General features: G+C 44.3%; 3 protein-coding genes across 5 annotated transcripts; 2 read left to right on the top strand and 1 right to left on the bottom strand.

The window, feature by feature from the left end:
* The first annotated feature begins 614 nt into the window (after positions 1–614).
* LOC116203863 (glutamate synthase 1 [NADH], chloroplastic) lies at positions 615–11,643 on the top strand. 3 transcript variants are annotated; one of them, XM_031535819.1, is made up of 22 exons: positions 615–1,490; positions 1,574–1,693; positions 1,965–2,078; positions 2,160–2,312; positions 2,606–2,706; positions 2,804–2,900; positions 3,311–3,420; positions 3,519–3,622; positions 3,742–3,921; positions 4,196–4,539; positions 4,909–4,979; positions 5,061–5,530; positions 5,636–6,505; positions 6,589–6,743; positions 6,980–7,141; positions 7,235–8,833; positions 9,067–9,297; positions 9,412–9,680; positions 9,794–10,099; positions 10,253–10,520; positions 10,651–10,908; positions 11,012–11,643. In XM_031535819.1, the coding sequence occupies exons 1-22, from the start codon at positions 1,110–1,112 to the stop codon at positions 11,291–11,293; spliced, it is 6,645 nt and encodes a 2,214-aa protein (XP_031391679.1). In that variant the 5' UTR covers positions 615–1,109; the 3' UTR covers positions 11,294–11,643. The 3 variants fall into 3 exon arrangements, with proteins under 3 accessions (XP_031391679.1, XP_031391680.1, XP_031391681.1); XM_031535820.1 differs by lacking the exons at positions 615–1,490; positions 1,574–1,693; positions 1,965–2,078; positions 2,160–2,312; positions 2,606–2,706 and adding an exon at positions 2,965–3,023 and having other exon boundaries at positions 2,804–2,878; XM_031535821.1 differs by lacking the exons at positions 615–1,490; positions 1,574–1,693; positions 1,965–2,078; ... (1 more) ...; positions 2,606–2,706; positions 2,804–2,900 and adding an exon at positions 2,989–3,082.
* Positions 11,644–11,765: 122 nt separating this feature from the next.
* Positions 11,766–13,224, bottom strand: LOC116203865. Its single transcript, XM_031535823.1, has 3 exons — positions 12,943–13,224; positions 12,414–12,583; positions 11,766–12,003 (listed from the first exon to the last, which is right to left on the bottom strand). Exons 1-3 carry the CDS (start codon positions 13,187–13,189, stop codon positions 11,986–11,988), a joined length of 435 nt encoding a protein of 144 aa, XP_031391683.1. The 5' UTR covers positions 13,190–13,224; the 3' UTR covers positions 11,766–11,985.
* A 17-nt stretch (positions 13,225–13,241) lies between these two features.
* LOC116203866 (succinate dehydrogenase assembly factor 4, mitochondrial) lies at positions 13,242–13,849 on the top strand. Its single transcript, XM_031535824.1, has one exon. The coding sequence runs from the start codon at positions 13,338–13,340 to the stop codon at positions 13,650–13,652; it is 315 nt and encodes a 104-aa protein (XP_031391684.1). The 5' UTR covers positions 13,242–13,337; the 3' UTR covers positions 13,653–13,849.
* The last annotated feature ends 2,750 nt before the right edge of the window (positions 13,850–16,599 follow it).

Consider the following 16,599-nt stretch of genomic DNA (forward strand, 5'->3'; position numbering starts at 1 on the left):
CCGCGTGACTCAGTGGTCTCTGTCAGATCCACATCAGCATCGGGACCACATCACTATACACAGCCAATTGAAGGGGGAGTAAAATCAGAATCATTAAAAAAAGGTAAAAGCGTAATTACGGTAATTAATGATTTGTGTTGTTTTTTCCTTATGTAGAGAGAGCTCTAATTTGATACTGGGGGCGCCAGGGGGGTGCGGCGGCTCGCAGCCGAGCCGCCGGCTGATGGGGCGACAAGGGAGAGAGCCTAGCGAGGGCGGCTTCGAGTCGCGCGGGCTGTCGGGGAGGGGCTGAAGCTTCGGCAGTAGCGTGCTGCATAGCCTGCCAGCACACGTGGCAGGCCGTCCAGCCTGGCCCCACCGTGAGCTGTCACCCTCACTAAAAATGGTGAGGTGGGACTGGACTAATTCCGGCAAACCATCCCTCCCCGCCCCCAAGCTGTGGGCCCCACACTCCGCCCCCACCTATCTCTCCTCCTACTTTCTCTCTCATCTGAATTCTCTCTCTCTCTCTCTCTCTATCATTTGAACTTTCTCTCTCCTCCCCTGCTCTCCTTCTCCTCTCCCCTTCTATATAATGCATTGCTTGCCCTGCTCCGAGTCGGAAGAAGCCCTATCTCCCTCCCCTGCCTCCCTCCCTCCCTCCCTCCCTCTGCCCTCCATCGCCTGAGATCCGCTTCTGCAGCTTTGTTTCTTGCTCTCTCTGTCTGGGCATTGGGTCGCTCTTTGGTTTGATAAGTTTAGCTGTAACTTCCTCGAGAATCTCTCAGGCTCTCGGGGAATCCGCGCGTCAACAAAGTCTCCCTTACCCCCCCGTATAATTTCAATTTCGGATTTTTTTTTTGCCAGAAAATCTGCTGATGATATCAATGATTATTGCTTAAAAGGGCACTTCCCAATCCGAAAAACACAATCCGCTTCTGAATCTTCTCTGCTTCCTTTTGGATAAAGTTTGTTGGGGTCACAGATCTGTTAGATTTTCACCTGATACACATACCCAGTTTCCTTCAGCTACTGGATCTGGTTGTTGGTGAAAGCCAAGCTCGAGGTCTGCCAATCTCTGTCGACCCTTAAGCCGCCTTGCATCAGCTCTTTTTGCCGGGTCTAATCTAATGTCGTCTGCTTCTTCGAACTCCGTCCTTCAACCCAAGGCCCAGAGCTCTGCTCTGCCTTCTTCGCTCAACAAGCCTTATGTTACCCCTCAGCTGAATGTGAACCTTCGGAGGAAGAGGGGAGGGAAATGCTCTGTCTCGAAGAGGCCTGCTTCGCGCCTCGTGGACAAGCGGTTCTTTGGGTCGAAACTCAGGGGTGCTGAGAGGCTCCACTTGTGGCAATCGGAGGGTCCCGGGCGGTCACCGAAGCTCCTCGTCGTTCAAAACACCCTTTCCGGAGTGCCGGAGAAGCCGCTTGGGCTCTACGACCCCAAGTTCGATAAGGACTCATGTGGGGTCGGGTTCGTCGCGGAGCTGTCAAGCGAAAGCAGCCGCAAGACGGTGAGCTTTTGCTTGTGCCATGCGCGTGCAGGATGTTTTCACACGATTTCTCGGAATTTTGCTAATAAAGATTTGCTTTTCAGGTGACGGATGCTTTGGAAATGCTTGTTCGGATGACGCACAGAGGCGCCTGCGGGTGCGAGGCTAACACCGGTGATGGAGCCGGCATCCTTGTTGCCCTGCCTCATGAGTTTTACCAGGAAGTATGGATTTTTTTTTTTGTCTTGTTTATGTTTTCTTCTCCTTTGTTCCCAATGTTAATTTGAGAATGAATTCCAATTCCTTACTCGAAACGAAATCTTTTCTGGGAACTGTATTCCTTAGTCCAATATGCAAAATCTATGTATAAAACGTGGTTCCGATGCAATTTCGATGAATATTTTGATTGAAGCAGACTACCCTTTTGCGGCTATACCAGTTTGGGGTCTTAGATACAAAGTTCACACTAATGGGTTATGTATTTTCCTATCTCAGGTGGCCAGTGAGAACGGGTTTGAGCTACCCCCACCAAGGCAGTATGCAGTCGGCATGTTCTTTCTGCCCACGTCGGAGAGTCGGAGGCTCGAGAGCAAACAAGTTTTCTCAAAGGTAGCCTCGGACCTATAACAATGCTTTGTGTCGCTCGCAATGTTTTTCATAATCTTTAACCTGTCTTGCTTTGATCATCAGGTTGCGAAGTCACTTGGGCACACAGTCCTTGGATGGAGATCTGTTCCTACCGACAACACAGGTCTGGGTAAGTCTGCTTTGCAGACAGAACCTGTCATCGAACAAGTGTTTCTCACCCCGAGTCCCAGGTCCAAAGTTGACTTGGAAAGACAGGTGCTCATCCAGCCATTCAATTGAAAATTTCCATATTCATTGAAAAACCAGGGCGGACATTGTCACATTTGTAGTAGCGTTGCCTTAATATGCAGAACTCCTACTCTGCTAATTGAGACCATTTGTCTCTTCATTATTCCCAAAAACTCTCTTTCGCTGTCTTTATGATTAAAACCATTTCAGCAGAACAACCTGTAGCCCCCTTGGATTTTCTAGAAAAAAATTGGCGATGATTGGACTTATTCACTTGTGTCTCTGACATCTGCAATGCTTGAATCTATCTTTTTTTGCAGATGTACATGCTCAGGAGGCTCTCAATGGTTGCTATTCGAGCGGCATTGAACCTCCAGCATGGCGGTGTTCGGGACTTCTACATATGTTCTCTTTCCTCGAGGTTTCTGCTTCTTGCTTATCCTACATAAATGTTAATGTTTTTGCTTTGACTTCTCTTTTTGGCCAAATATATCTGATGCTCTGTCCCGTCTTTGCAGAACTGTTGTGTACAAGGGTCAGCTGAAGCCGGATCAGTTGAAGGAGTACTATTATGCAGATCTTGGGAATGAAAGGTTTACGAGCTACATGGCCCTGGTAAATAATTTATCCATTCACTTGTCTTCTCTCCACTAACTCATAATAATACTTCAACAAACAGCAAGGGAACCAGAAACCTGACAAGGCGCAAGGTTGAGGAATGACTTCTGAGGCCTTGAGGTTTGAATGATCCCTTAAGTTCATCCACTCCCTTTTGATTGGCTGCATTGTGTGAGTCGGTAAGAAAAACCTCATTACTGAAGAGGATGAGATGAGTTTTAGTGACAAGAGAGTCCAACTAAATGGCTTAGGTTCCCTTTCCAAATAGAAACAACTTCTCCGTATACAAATTCCATTTCTGAAGATTCATGGAGCTTCCACGTACAAAAACCGAATCCTAAATTCCCATTCGAAGCATTTCTAAATGGATCTGGAAATATCAATAACAGCAAATATTTTCTTTCCAGGTTCACTCTCGATTCTCTACAAATACATTTCCCAGCTGGGATCGTGCACAACCCATGCGTGTCTTGGGCCACAATGGGGAGATTAATACTCTCAGGGGCAACGTTAACTGGTAACTTCTGAAACTAGTTCTCAGGGGAGATTAATACGTAAGTACCCTGCTAACTGTTGTACAATACTCTGTGTTGCCTTTTGGTCTGCTGCCTCTAGGATGAAAGCTCGTGAAGGTCTCCTGAAATGTCAGGAGCTTGGTTTGTCAAAGAATGAATTGAAGAAGCTTCTACCTATTGTCGATGCCAGCAGTTCTGATTCAGGTGAATCTCACATGATATGTTTGATTTGCTCGTTCTTATTCTAGATGCACACAACATTTCGGTGGTTCCATTGTTGTTCGTTTTTGTTCATAATTTTCTGTTCACTTTGTACCTTCCAGGAGCTTTTGATGGTGTCCTTGAACTCCTGGTTCGAGCTGGTAGAAGCCTTCCTGAAGCAGTCATGATGATGATTCCTGAGGCTTGGCAAAATGACAAGAACATGGATCCCAAGCGAAAAGACCTGTACGAGTACTTCTCCGCTCTCATGGAGCCCTGGGATGGTCCCGCTCTAATATCATGTAATAATCCTTCCATTTTTCCCTCCTTCAAAGACATCAAAATGAAAAATGTACTAAAAATTACAATTTGAGAGGAACTGCTGAATCAAGAGAGGTCTGCCAAAGTGCATGTGAAAAAGTCTTCCCTCAACCTCTTTTATCTTAAGAAAATAAATGAGAAATGTCAACTTGAAAATTTTTCCCATCTCTCTGATTCAAAAAGGGTCTTAGCGATTATACCATTTTTGGCAGATTTTCATTTCGTTGTTTTATCATGGTATAAAATCTTTCACAGTTACGGATGGTCGCTACCTCGGTGCTACATTGGATCGAAATGGGCTTCGTCCTGGTCGGTTCTACATAACCCACAGTGGAAGAGTTATCATGGCAAGTGAAGTCGGTGTTGTTGACATCTCTCCCGAGGATGTGGCTCGGAAGGGAAGGCTCAATCCTGGCATGATGCTATTGGTTGATTTCGAGAAGCATATTGTCGTGGACGATGAAGCCCTAAAACAGCAGTATTCACAGGCGAGGCCCTACGGAGAGTGGCTTAAGAGGCAGAAGATTGAACTCAAGGACATAATTGACTCCGTTCCTGTGTCTGAAAGGGTTGCTCCTTCCATAGCTGGGGCGGTACAAGTAAGCATCCTTGGGCTCTATTTGCTTTTGCAGAAACAATGTCCACTTTTCTGTTTGCTTGCATGGAAAGTACGTGAAGTTCCTTTTTTACCTGATATTTTCAGACAACAAAAACAAGCATCATGCTTTCATTGACACACACATGTATCAAACATAGCTTCCCTTTTTCTATTCTGAATTTTTTCACCAACCTTTTTTTTTTGGGTTAAATTTAGTACAAAAGTTAGATACTTAATTCAATATCCAATTCGAGGCACACTGCAGTGGGAAAGAAAAAATTAGTTCTCACAGAAATTTCTCCTGTCTTATAATTATTAACTCTTTATTTTTAGTATGGCCTCTGCTTATCATGTTTAATTATTTTATCAGGCGTCAAGTGACGATGACAACATGGAGAACATGGGCATTAATGGTTTATTGGCGCCACTGAAAGCCTTCGGGTATGTGTGAATTTCTTTCTTTCCTGTATATGTTACTTTTGCCCTCTTCTGTTTCTTAGATTCCTCTACTTTCTTCTGCAGTTACACCATTGAAGCATTGGAGATGTTGTTGCTTCCCATGGCGAAGGATGGGACCGAGGCTCTTGGTTCAATGGGAAATGACACACCCTTAGCTGTCATGTCAAACAGAGAAAAGCTCCCCTTCGAGTACTTCAAGCAAATGTTTGCTCAAGTTACTAACCCTCCCATTGATCCTATCCGGGAGAAGATCGTGACTTCCATGGAGTGCATGATTGGCCCTGAAGGTGATTTGACTGAAACCACCGAGGAACAGTGCCACCGCCTCTCACTAAAAGGCCCCCTTCTGTCCATCGACGAAATAGAAGCTGTTAAGAAGATGAATTACAGAGGATGGCGGAGCAAAGTTATCGACATAACTTACCCTAAGAGCCGTGGTAGGAAGGGACTGGAGGAAACCTTGGACAGGATTTGTGCTGAAGCACACAATGCCATTAAGGATGGCTATACGACTCTTGTCCTTTCTGATAGAGGTATAGAGAATGATCAGTCTTTCTGTTACATAATAAAGTCGGTTTCCAATGTACTTAACCTGCTTATATAATGTTTGCTATAATAAATCAAAATATCTTTTGCAGCATTTTCACCCGAACGAGTTGCTGTGAGCTCCCTCTTAGCAGTCGGTGCTGTCCACCACCACTTAGTGAAAAAGCTCGAGCGAACTCAGGCTGCAGTCATTATAGAATCTGCCGAGCCACGAGAAGTCCATCATTTCTGTACGCTCGTTGGGTTTGGTGCCGATGCCATTTGCCCGTACTTGGCAATTGAGGCAGTTTGGAGATTGCAGGTTGATGGGAAGATCCCACCAAAATCAAACGGTGAATTCCACTCTAAGGATGAGCTCGTAAAGAAGTACTTTAAAGCAAGCAACTATGGGATGATGAAGGTTCTAGCAAAGATGGGAATCTCAACCTTGGCCTCCTATAAAGGCGCTCAGATATTTGAAGCTCTGGGTCTTTCATCTGAAGTTATTGAGAAGTGTTTTGCTGGAACTCCAAGCAGGGTTGAGGGAGCTACCTTTGAGATGCTTGCTGGAGATGCCCTTCACCTGCATGAAATGGCCTTTCCCAGGCGGATCTTCCCTCCTGGGAGTGCTGAAGCTGTTGCCCTTCCAAACCCTGGGGATTATCACTGGAGGAAGAATGGAGAGATTCACCTGAATGATCCTCTTGCGATTGCGAAGCTTCAGGAAGCTGCGAGGGGCAACAGTGTGGCAGCATATAAGGAGTACTCGAGGCGAATTCAAGAGCTGAACAAGAGCTGCAACCTTCGCGGGATTTTGAAATTTAAGGAGGCAAAGGTGAAGGTTCCTTTGGAGGAAGTTGAACCTGCTGGTGAGATTGTGAAACGATTCTGCACTGGAGCTATGAGCTATGGGTCAATATCTCTCGAGGCCCACACAACTTTGGCTATTGCTATGAATAAGCTTGGAGGGAAATCCAACACAGGTAGATGAATCTTCTCCTTATGCAGTTCCCTTTCTGTTGGAGCTGGCCATAAACTGATGAATTCTCTTCTATTTATGTTGAAGGTGAGGGAGGCGAGCAACCTTCTCGAATGGAGCCTCTTCCTGATGGTTCAAGGAACCCAAAGAGGAGCGCAATCAAGCAGGTTGCAAGTGGAAGATTCGGCGTCTCGAGTTATTATCTCACCAATGCCGACGAGCTACAGATTAAAATGGCCCAGGTAAATAAATGTTTGCATCTCTTATTTGGATTTTGGGTTCCAATGCACTGTTTTCCCAATTCTGAATTCTTCCTTCCCATCTTACCCCCTTGTTCCTCTTGGAAAGAACAGAGGTTCTGCTTCTTTATTTAGTTATGTTTATGGCAGATGATGCCATGGTACTGGGACCTACATTTGCCGTTTGGTGAGGCTAAACAAACCGAATACTTGCTGATTTACTTTGATCATCTATACAGGGTGCTAAACCTGGTGAAGGAGGTGAACTTCCAGGCCACAAGGTTATTGGAGACATTGCTGTCACTAGAAACTCCACTGCAGGTGTGGGGCTTATAAGTCCACCTCCTCATCACGATATCTACTCCATTGAAGATCTGGCCCAGTTAATTCACGATCTCAAGGTAAACTACTTTGATTTACCTCCATTAAACTAAGATGTCAATGATTTTGAAGCAAAATGCTTGATTTCTGATTTTGTATGGTCGTATGTGCAGAATGCCAATCCTTCAGCCCGCATTAGTGTCAAATTAGTGTCTGAGGCCGGAGTTGGAGTAATAGCAAGTGGAGTTGTGAAGGGCCATGCTGATCATGTCCTGATCTCAGGTCATGATGGTGGAACAGGAGCCTCTCGTTGGACTGGTATTAAAAACGCAGGGCTTCCGTGGGAACTTGGATTGGCTGAGACCCACCAAACCCTGGTTGCCAATGACCTTCGTGGTCGGGCTGTCCTTCAAACCGATGGGCAGCTGAAGACGGGCCGGGATGTGGCCATCGCAGCCCTTCTTGGGGCTGAGGAATTCGGATTTAGCACTGCCCCACTCATCACTCTTGGATGCATCATGATGAGGAAGTGCCACAAGAACACCTGCCCTGTGGGGATTGCAACACAGGATCCCGTCCTCCGTGAGAAGTTCGCTGGTGAGCCTGAGCATGTCATCAACTTCTTCTTCATGCTCGCAGAAGAGGTGCGAGAAATCATGTCTCAGCTTGGGTTTAGAACGATGAATGAGATGGTTGGCCGATCGGACATGCTTGAGGTCGACAAGGAAGTAACCAAGAACAACGAGAAGCTTGAGAACATTGACCTGTCCCTCCTCCTTAGACCTGCTGCCGATATTAGGCCCGACGCTGCACAGCATTGTGTCCAGAAGCAGGATCATGGGCTGGATATGGCTTTGGACAATGAGCTCATTTCACTCTCAGGACCTGCTCTCGAGAAAAGCGTCCCTGTATACATTGAAATGCCTATTTGCAATGTGAACAGAGCAGTCGGAACAATGCTGAGTCACGAAGTTACGAGGCGTTACGGAATGGCTGGGCTTCCTTCTGATACAATCCACGCGAAGTTCTGGGGAAGTGCTGGGCAGAGTCTCGGGGCTTTCCTTTGTCCGGGAATCACCCTTGAGCTTGAAGGTGATAGCAATGACTATGTTGGGAAAGGGCTTTCCGGTGGCAGGATTGTAGTTTACCCTCCAAAGGTCAGCAAGTTTGACCCAAAAGAGAATATTGTGATCGGAAATGTGGCTCTATATGGGGCTACTAGTGGGGAGGCTTACTTCAATGGGATGGCTGCCGAGAGATTCTGTGTCCGAAACTCAGGGGTAAAGGCAGTGGTGGAAGGCGTTGGAGATCATGGATGTGAATATATGACAGGTGGCACTGTGGTGGTGCTCGGGAAGACGGGACGTAACTTTGCTGCGGGAATGAGTGGTGGCTTTGCATACGTTCTTGATGTGGATGGGAAGTTCCATTCTCGGTGCAATCTGGAGCTTGTAGATCTTGATAAGGTTGAAGAGGAAGAGGATATTATGACTCTGAGAATGTTGATTCAGCAACATCAAAGGCACACGGGGAGCAAGCTAGCAAAAGAAGTGCTTGCTAACTTTGATCTCCTTTTGCCAAAATTCATTAAGGTATTCCCAAGAGACTACAAGCGTGTACTTGCAAACATGAAGGCCCAAGAACTTGCCGAAAAGTCTGCAGAAAATGAAATTCCAGAAGATGAGCAGCCAGATGAGGCAGAATTGATGGAGAAAGATGCATTCGAGGAGCTCAAGAAGATGGCAGCTAAAGAAATTAACAAAACCAGTCAGGTAAAAGTGCCCCAGGGATAAGATATTGGAACCAAAAATCAAACCACATAAAGAGAAGGAAATGGATAGCGATCATAAATTAGTAAAGTTTACTGCAAATTTCTTTTTAAATAGGAAAATTTACCGATGGCCAAAAAAAGAGGAGTAAAATTTACCAATAAAAGAATTGATCCATTTTCTGGAAATTTTCCGGTGGAGCATTCTGAAATATTTTAACTCATTATATCCTGCAGAAGGTTGAAGCAGCTGCATCATCTGAGCGGTCTGTTGAGAGGCCTACTGAAGTTACTAGTGCTAAGAAACATGGCGGTTTTATGAAGTACGAGAGGAAGAGCGTTCAGTACAGGGACCCTAACATTCGGGTCAACGACTGGAAGGAAGTTATGGAGGAGACAAAGCCTGGGCCCCTTCTGAACACCCAATCTGCTCGGTGCATGGATTGTGGAACTCCATTTTGCCATCAGGTCAGTCGTCCCTCATATCTGCTTCTTTCTTTCTTCTCTCTTTTCTGCATATGGAGTTCCTGTAACAAGACATCGATAGAGATTCAGGAATAATTTTCTGTATGAATTATGCAGGAAAACTCGGGATGCCCTCTTGGGAACAAAATTCCTGAGTTCAACGAGTTGGTCTACCAAAACAGGTGGCAAGAAGCATTAGACCGGCTACTTGAGACAAACAACTTCCCAGAATTTACTGGGCGGGTCTGCCCTGCACCTTGTGAAGGTTCCTGTGTCCTTGGCATTATTGAGAATCCTGTGTCAATAAAAAGCATAGAGTGCGCCATTATTGACAAGGCCTTCGAGGAAGGCTGGATGAAGCCACGACCTCCTCTTAAGAGGACAGGGTAAGCTTCTTCTCCCATTTTTCTATTTTACTGATGCACTTATGAAGAAGACATTTTTCCGTAAGATATGAAGTTGTCTCAAGTCCTTTAAGCTATTTCTGTTCATAATTCAGGAAAAGAGTGGCAATAGTTGGAAGCGGGCCATCGGGTTTGGCAGCTGCTGATCAGCTCAACAGAATGGGTCACCATGTGACGGTGTACGAGCGGTCTGACAGAATTGGGGGCCTCATGATGTACGGTGTTCCCAACATGAAAGCTGACAAAGTCGATGTGGTTCAGCGTCGTGTTAACTTAATGGCTGAGGAAGGTGTTGACTTTGTGGTGAATGCCAATGTTGGGAATGATCCTTCCTACTCTCTTGATCAGCTCAGAGAGGACAATGATGCCATTGTCTTGGCAGTTGGGGCTACAAAACCTAGGTGTGTTCCGTTGACATTACAGTTATCAGACCAGATGCCAACAATTTCAAACCAAGAACCACCGAGGGCTTGATTTTTACATGAATTTTTGCTTTTTCCAGTCAGAAACTTAGAATTTCATAAGTTCTTCAATTGGTCTTTCCTTGCTTGCAGGGACCTCCCAGTACCAGGACGGGAATTGTCAGGTGTTCATTTCGCCATGGAATTCCTTCATGCGAATACCAAGAGCTTGCTCGACAGCAACCTAGAAGATGGTAAATACATCTCTGCCAAGGGAAAGAAAGTTGTTGTCATTGGAGGAGGTGACACTGGCACAGATTGTATTGGAACTTCTATCAGGCACGGGTGCAGTAGGGTCGTAAACTTGGAGCTTCTTCCTCAGCCTCCAATGACCAGGGCTCCTGGGAACCCCTGGCCGCAGGTATGACAGACGAAAATTTACTGGAAAAACGTCTTAAAAACATAGGAAATATTGGCAAAAAGAGTTGAATGGATTCATCGTACTGCAATATTTTCTTATGATATTCGTCTTTTGTTGCTTTCTGTTGCAGTGGCCTCGTATCTTCCGTGTGGACTATGGGCACCAAGAGGCTGCCAACAAGTTTGGCAAGGACCCGAGAACATATGAGGTGTTGACTAAGCGGTTCATCGGGGATGAGAACGGGGCCGTTAAGGGGCTCGAGGTTGTTCGTGTTTGCTGGGAGAAGGATGCCAGCGGAAAGTTCCAGTTCAAGGAGATCGAAGGCTCTGAAGAAATAATTGAAGCCGATCTAGTCTTGCTTGCAATGGGGTTCTTAGGACCTGAAGCGGTAACACTTCCAAGCTAATCCGTATTAATTTACGAATTTCCTGAGCATCTCCTCTCTCAATGTACACATGTGTGATTTAATGCTACTTTTTCCTTCCTTCCAGACAATAGCGGAGAAGTTGGGAATGGAGCGAGATGGAAGATCGAACTTCAAGGCCGAGTATGGTCGATTTGCGACCAATGTGGATGGGGTCTTCGCGGCTGGTGACTGCAGAAGGGGTCAGTCTCTGGTGGTTTGGGCCATCTCAGAGGGTAGGCAAGCTGCTGCACAGGTGGACAAGTACCTCACCCAAGACGAAGAGCAGCAGCTCAAGACAGGAGAGGATAACCTGAACAAGATGCAACAAGACTCGACAAAGAGCAACAAATTCACAGTAGTAAGTTGAGGTGATCCGCATTCTTTTTTGTCTCGGGACGTGCTGTAAGGGGTGCGAAGCACGTTGGAGGGAGTATGTATAGCTCTGCAAAAGCCGAGTGGGAGATTCTTGTGGACGTGTAGAGGGACATCAATTCGATTCATCAACTAGTCACATGGGGGAGACAATAGCAGGAGAAAGGACTTTCTGGGATGCTTATGGCGTTTTTTTTTTTTTTTTTAATGAGTTATGTTCAATTAAATCTTTCCTTTTGTTTGTGTTCGGTACCAGATAGGCTGGTCATTTGTTACAAGTGAATAATGTACAGTTTTTTTTTCCAGCCCGACTGGAAATTAATATAAGGAAGATTTTCATTGTTATGGTCATCAGTGCTCCTCTCTAGTAATGTATCGATCATCATATCATATTGAATTCAAGTCGCTCGCTCTTTCAATGAATTACAGTTGTATTGTTTCTCAAGCTTGAAATGCATCTGGCAAAGTGATTCTCGAGCTTTAAACACGATGTATTTCACAGCTTGACCACCTTTTAACACACGGGGCATCGAGACTCAATCGGGATTATTTCAAAGTGCCACAACATTGTTCCATTGTGAACACTGCCTGAGAGGGCATACTCTTACAGAGAAAGATTGCAAAAAGCTATCAATCTTCCAATCTCCTTATCCATCCTGGGTGGTAGCTTCTTGGCCCTCTCGAATATCAGAAGCTGCCGCCCAGCTGCAGTGACACAAGAACATCGAACACGGACATCAGCATCGAAGCAAAGAAACCTTGCGCACTCAATAGAAGAGACAGCAGAGAGATCATTGAATCTACTCGAGAATACCAATCCTTTGCATCTCCAAGTTCACAAAAATAAATATATCATAAAATATCAATTGGGCTTCTCCATATTCATCCTTAAGCATGTTTTCTAGACTTATATTCAGTAACGTTGTTAACTTTCTCCAGCCACTGCAAATGCAACATTCTGCGTGGATCTCAGACACGGCTTGCGAACTTGTTTTTAAGGAGTCGGAGACTAACAAATTCATCCCAGTGATATCAGCATCAATAAGCTCTGAGCATATATTTCTAATTCACGTGCGAAAAGGCCTAAACCCGTCAATGGGGTCATCAGCACTAACCATAACGGCTTCAATCTCCTGGTCCGAGACAGGCGTGCGTTTGGGCTGCAGCGTAGCTTTCCCTCCCACGGCCATGTCACTCGGAGAAGCAGGCACATCCGACCTCGGCATCGAGACGTTCCCCAGGCTCCCAGATGCCGATGCGGCCTCCAACTGTGCTCCGGCAGACACTGTAGGGAAGCAGAAAATTACAACTCCGAGCCGAATTATGCTTTTGTCAAGTTCTGATTTTACGATTCCACCAAGGATCCGCAGAATTGGCGGCAAGGATCACAAACCAAACAGTTTATACTCGCCAAACATGTCAAAAACTGCTCATAATCTTTCCGCAACACATCAAAGAACACGTTTTGACTTTGTATTGGTGAAAGCTCATATGATCCTTGAAGGGGACAAAGATTCTATCTTTACAAGTTTGGGACGATTCTCTTCGAGATACTGATCTGCCCACATGACCACTATGAACATGCTACCTAAGAAACCACAGAAGCTGTTCAAGCAGAGAGAGATAAGAGGAGATAAAGAGGACCTGAAGCTGAGGTGTTGGGATGCCTCTGTGGGAATCTGATGCGTGGAATCCTCCTCATGAGCTCACCTCCTCCCCCCATCTTCTCCTCCTCCTCCTGCTTTAGCTCTGCAAGTTCTGATATTTTTGGTTGGATTTTTTTCGTCACAGAGGAGGAAGAAGAAGGTTCTGTTCTCCGGCTCGGTCTCGGTGAGAGAATCCCTGCGGATCCGATTAAACGGGTTCGGGTCTCAGGCCGCAGCAAGCCCATCCGAGGCCCATGAACGTGCCACGGTGCGAGCTCTCCCCCAGTCCACGTGTCGAGACCTCATGATAACACGTCAGCCTCCCACTCGCCTCCCCTGCTTCTTCTACCCTAACACTAGACGGAACCACCCTTACCATACGACGAGAGAACGATGGCGTCGAATCTGAGCCGCCTATTCTCCACGAGGCTGGTCCTCCCCACCGGCGGATCCGCCCGCCCGGCGGTGTTCCGCCTCTTCGGCTCATCGAATCAGGAGGAGAGCGGCAGCGCCAGCAAGGGACGGGAAGAGGATGCGGTCAAAGAGAGTAAGACCAAGCGGGAGGATGCAGAAGAAGCAATCGAGGAAGGCGCCGCCGGGGAGGAGGAGTGCGTGAACAGGGAGACCGGCGAGATCGGCGGGCCGAGGGGGCCCGAACCGACCAGGTACGGCGACTGGGAGCGGAGGGGCCGCTGCTCCGACTTCTGATCGGTACGGTCGCACTTCCCTCAGCTCTGAGATTTCGGATTATGCCATTAATCACCTCAAGCAATTAGAGAGAATCTATGATTCGATGTTTCGGTGTATTTTCCCTTTGTAAAATAAAGAAGGAAAAATAACAGTGATGTATTTCAATTTTTACATGTTATTTGTTATTTTAGTTTATGTCAAGTCGATTTTTTATATATCTTTAATGTAAAATGTATATATCTTTAATGTAAAATGTATCTCGCCGTAAACTTTAAATCTTTTTTTTACGAAAATGCTGACGTAACGCGTCAATCACTTGACTACCTATCTTAGCCTATATTGTGGGTCACAATATAAAAAAAAATAATACTACCTATCTTCGCCTTTTAATATTTTCTTAATTTAATCTCAACATTTTTATTTTTCTCAATTTTATCCCAATCTTTTTTATAATTCCTTAAATTTATCATAATAGGGATAATATTGATAAAACAGTAAAAATTGAGATAAAATTGAAAAATTAATGCTTGATAAGCATCAAAATGTTAGAATAAAACTGTTAAAATAAAATTAAGAAATAATAAAAATATTGGAATGCACGGTGTAATTTTTGTCTCTTATATTGAGACTCACACACTCTCCATGTCAAGCTCATTAAACAATTAACGCGTCACATCAATATTTTCGTAAAAAAATAGACGAAACTTTTATGGTGGGATAGATTTAAAATCAAACCATTAACGTTAGAATTTCTAAAAAAAATCGACGTTGGAATAAAACTAAGATAATACGTAAATGTTATGATATATGATGCAATTTTTTCAATAAAGAATTAGAAGAGCCAATCTTTTTTAGGATCGATAACTTGACGAATAGCGAGTAGTGATTTGTTGTGGTATCAAATATCATTTTGGGATTGATTTCGAATCCTTGCTTGCTCCCGATCCAGCTCTCATCGATGCAATTTCGCTCGAACAACCAAGATGATGAGCACTTATGTCGGGATGAAAGGAAAGTCGCGCATGTTAATTATCAGATTTCGCCATACTGAAGCTTAACCCGACGCCTGAATGCAACCTTATGGTTGTGTTCTGCATTGACAAATGAAAATGGCTGACACGACGCTATCTTAGTACTTACTTTACACTCTCGATCTGCATGGTCCACCATATTGAGGACGCTCTTGTTCAATTCTCCACACGCGTCCTTGTCTGGACTGGAACAATGAGGTTTTGGATTCAATTTTTCACATGTCAACCGATGTTTCGAATTCAATTTTTCACATCTCAACCAAGAAAGTTTTGTACAGTACTATCTTTGTCCATTCATGATATGCTGTGTGTCCGAGTAACTTGTTCCATTTATTAAAATCTGCCATATTTATCAATCGTATCTATTGCCGTAAAATACCAAGGCAGACATTTCCACAAATTTGGGCAATTGTTGTTTAGTGTTAGGAACAATCAATCTGACCAAGCAAGAAGATTCTCTGATTATTCAGCTACTTCAAGACGAAACATGAATATGATAAAGCCGCCATTGCAGAGTCTGCCTCATATGGGGACACTTCTGATTTCAGATTTTGGACTCAAAGGGGCCAAAAAATATATATATATCCAACACGACCCGATGCAATTGGCTACTTTTATTTATTTATTATTTTATGTATTTTCCATAATGCAACTGAAATAAAATTATCCTTTTTGAACAAGGAAATGAAGAATTATTCCCCAGCTATATATATTTGACTGCCCGCACTGTTCTTGGGGTCAAACAACAGAACATCCAATACACGAATATACCAAGGACAATGTATTTTGGTCCGGTCATATTGCTCGTCGGCTCATATTTCGGACGCGGCTCCATATTCCCTCCCTTTTCTCCGATTTATAGAAGTCTTAACAAATGAAAACTCATCTTGATTCTAAACGGAGATAAAGTGCTACTGCATAGAATCATACGCAATCCAAGTCTACCGATTAATGGGAAAAAAGAGAAAAGGAAATAAAAAAAGTCGTGCGGGCATTATTGTCTATAATTAAGATTGATTTGCATAATAGCAAACTAGTGGGGATGAAATCATTTTAGTCCCAATAAGACCCTATTTGGTAAATTACAATTAGTGGTGTGTGGGGTACTATATGTATATATATATACACACACATATAAATGCGTGTGTTCTGTGTGTGTATACATATATATATATATATACATGTATGTATGATAATGTCAAACGTTACTAAAATGGCCACTACTTTGATTTATAATGATGGTTTCGATTGTATATACATCTGATGATTAATAATGGGGAATGCAAACCACATGGACATAATTAGAAATAAAAGAACATGGTCTTAATTTTACTAGAATACTATTATGGCGATTAAGTCAGCCAAGTACGCCCAAATTATTCCTAGCTAGCCTTCTTGTTCGGCCGGTTTCCTCTCAAGATAGTGGTATCCGACCTGTTACCACACACTCGCGCTCAGTGCCACTTTTACGGTCTGAGCCATGTTCAAATTTAGATCATGTGAATCGAACCTCGGCGTGTTGGACACTTTAGTAATTAATCAATAGTGGCTTAATGATTATGACACTGTCCATAGCGTTGACATGCTGAGCTTATTATATACGATCAAACAACACGCTGGACTTCCTCATCAAAGATTCAAAGCTCAATAGGTCCATACGATTTTCCACGATCAATCATGACCTCATGTGGACCCCAAACCTCCCCCCCACCCCCCCTTAAATTGATGGCTTCCCCTGCTTCTTTTCTTTTTTTTTTTTCCTACTTTTCTTTTTCATCAACATCACGTGATGTCCTCAACGATTAATTCAAAATGTTTTGGCCTATTCAAGCGTTCGCCTTGTCCTTACTACGAAGTATTTTTAAAAATTTTCAGTTCATGCACTAATAAAAACCGCGTTACCAATTACACTACACTTGGTAGGTTTTTTTCTT

The sequence above is a fragment of the Punica granatum genome, chromosome 4 (assembly GCF_007655135.1).
Source record: "Punica granatum isolate Tunisia-2019 chromosome 4, ASM765513v2, whole genome shotgun sequence".
Taxonomy (NCBI): Eukaryota; Viridiplantae; Streptophyta; class Magnoliopsida; order Myrtales; family Lythraceae; genus Punica; species Punica granatum.

Excerpts from the sequence above, each read along its gene's own strand:
- LOC116203863 (XM_031535819.1), top strand. The coding sequence starts at position 1,110 with ATGTCGTCTGCTTCTTCGAACTCCGTCCTTCAACCCAAGGCCCAGAGC. Across the intron at positions 8,834-9,066 it reads AAATTAACAAAACCAGTCAG|AAGGTTGAAGCAGCTGCATC; the intron begins GTAAAAGTGCCC and ends TATATCCTGCAG. Across the intron at positions 10,521-10,650 it reads CTGGGAACCCCTGGCCGCAG|TGGCCTCGTATCTTCCGTGT; the intron begins GTATGACAGACG and ends TTTCTGTTGCAG.
- LOC116203865 (XM_031535823.1), bottom strand. The coding sequence starts at position 13,189 with ATGGGCTTGCTGCGGCCTGAGACCCGAACCCGTTTAATCGGATCCGCA. Across the intron at positions 12,584-12,942 it reads TCCCAACACCTCAGCTTCAG|TGTCTGCCGGAGCACAGTTG; the intron begins GTCCTCTTTATC and ends GCTTCCCTACAG.
- LOC116203866 (XM_031535824.1), top strand. The coding sequence starts at position 13,338 with ATGGCGTCGAATCTGAGCCGCCTATTCTCCACGAGGCTGGTCCTCCCC.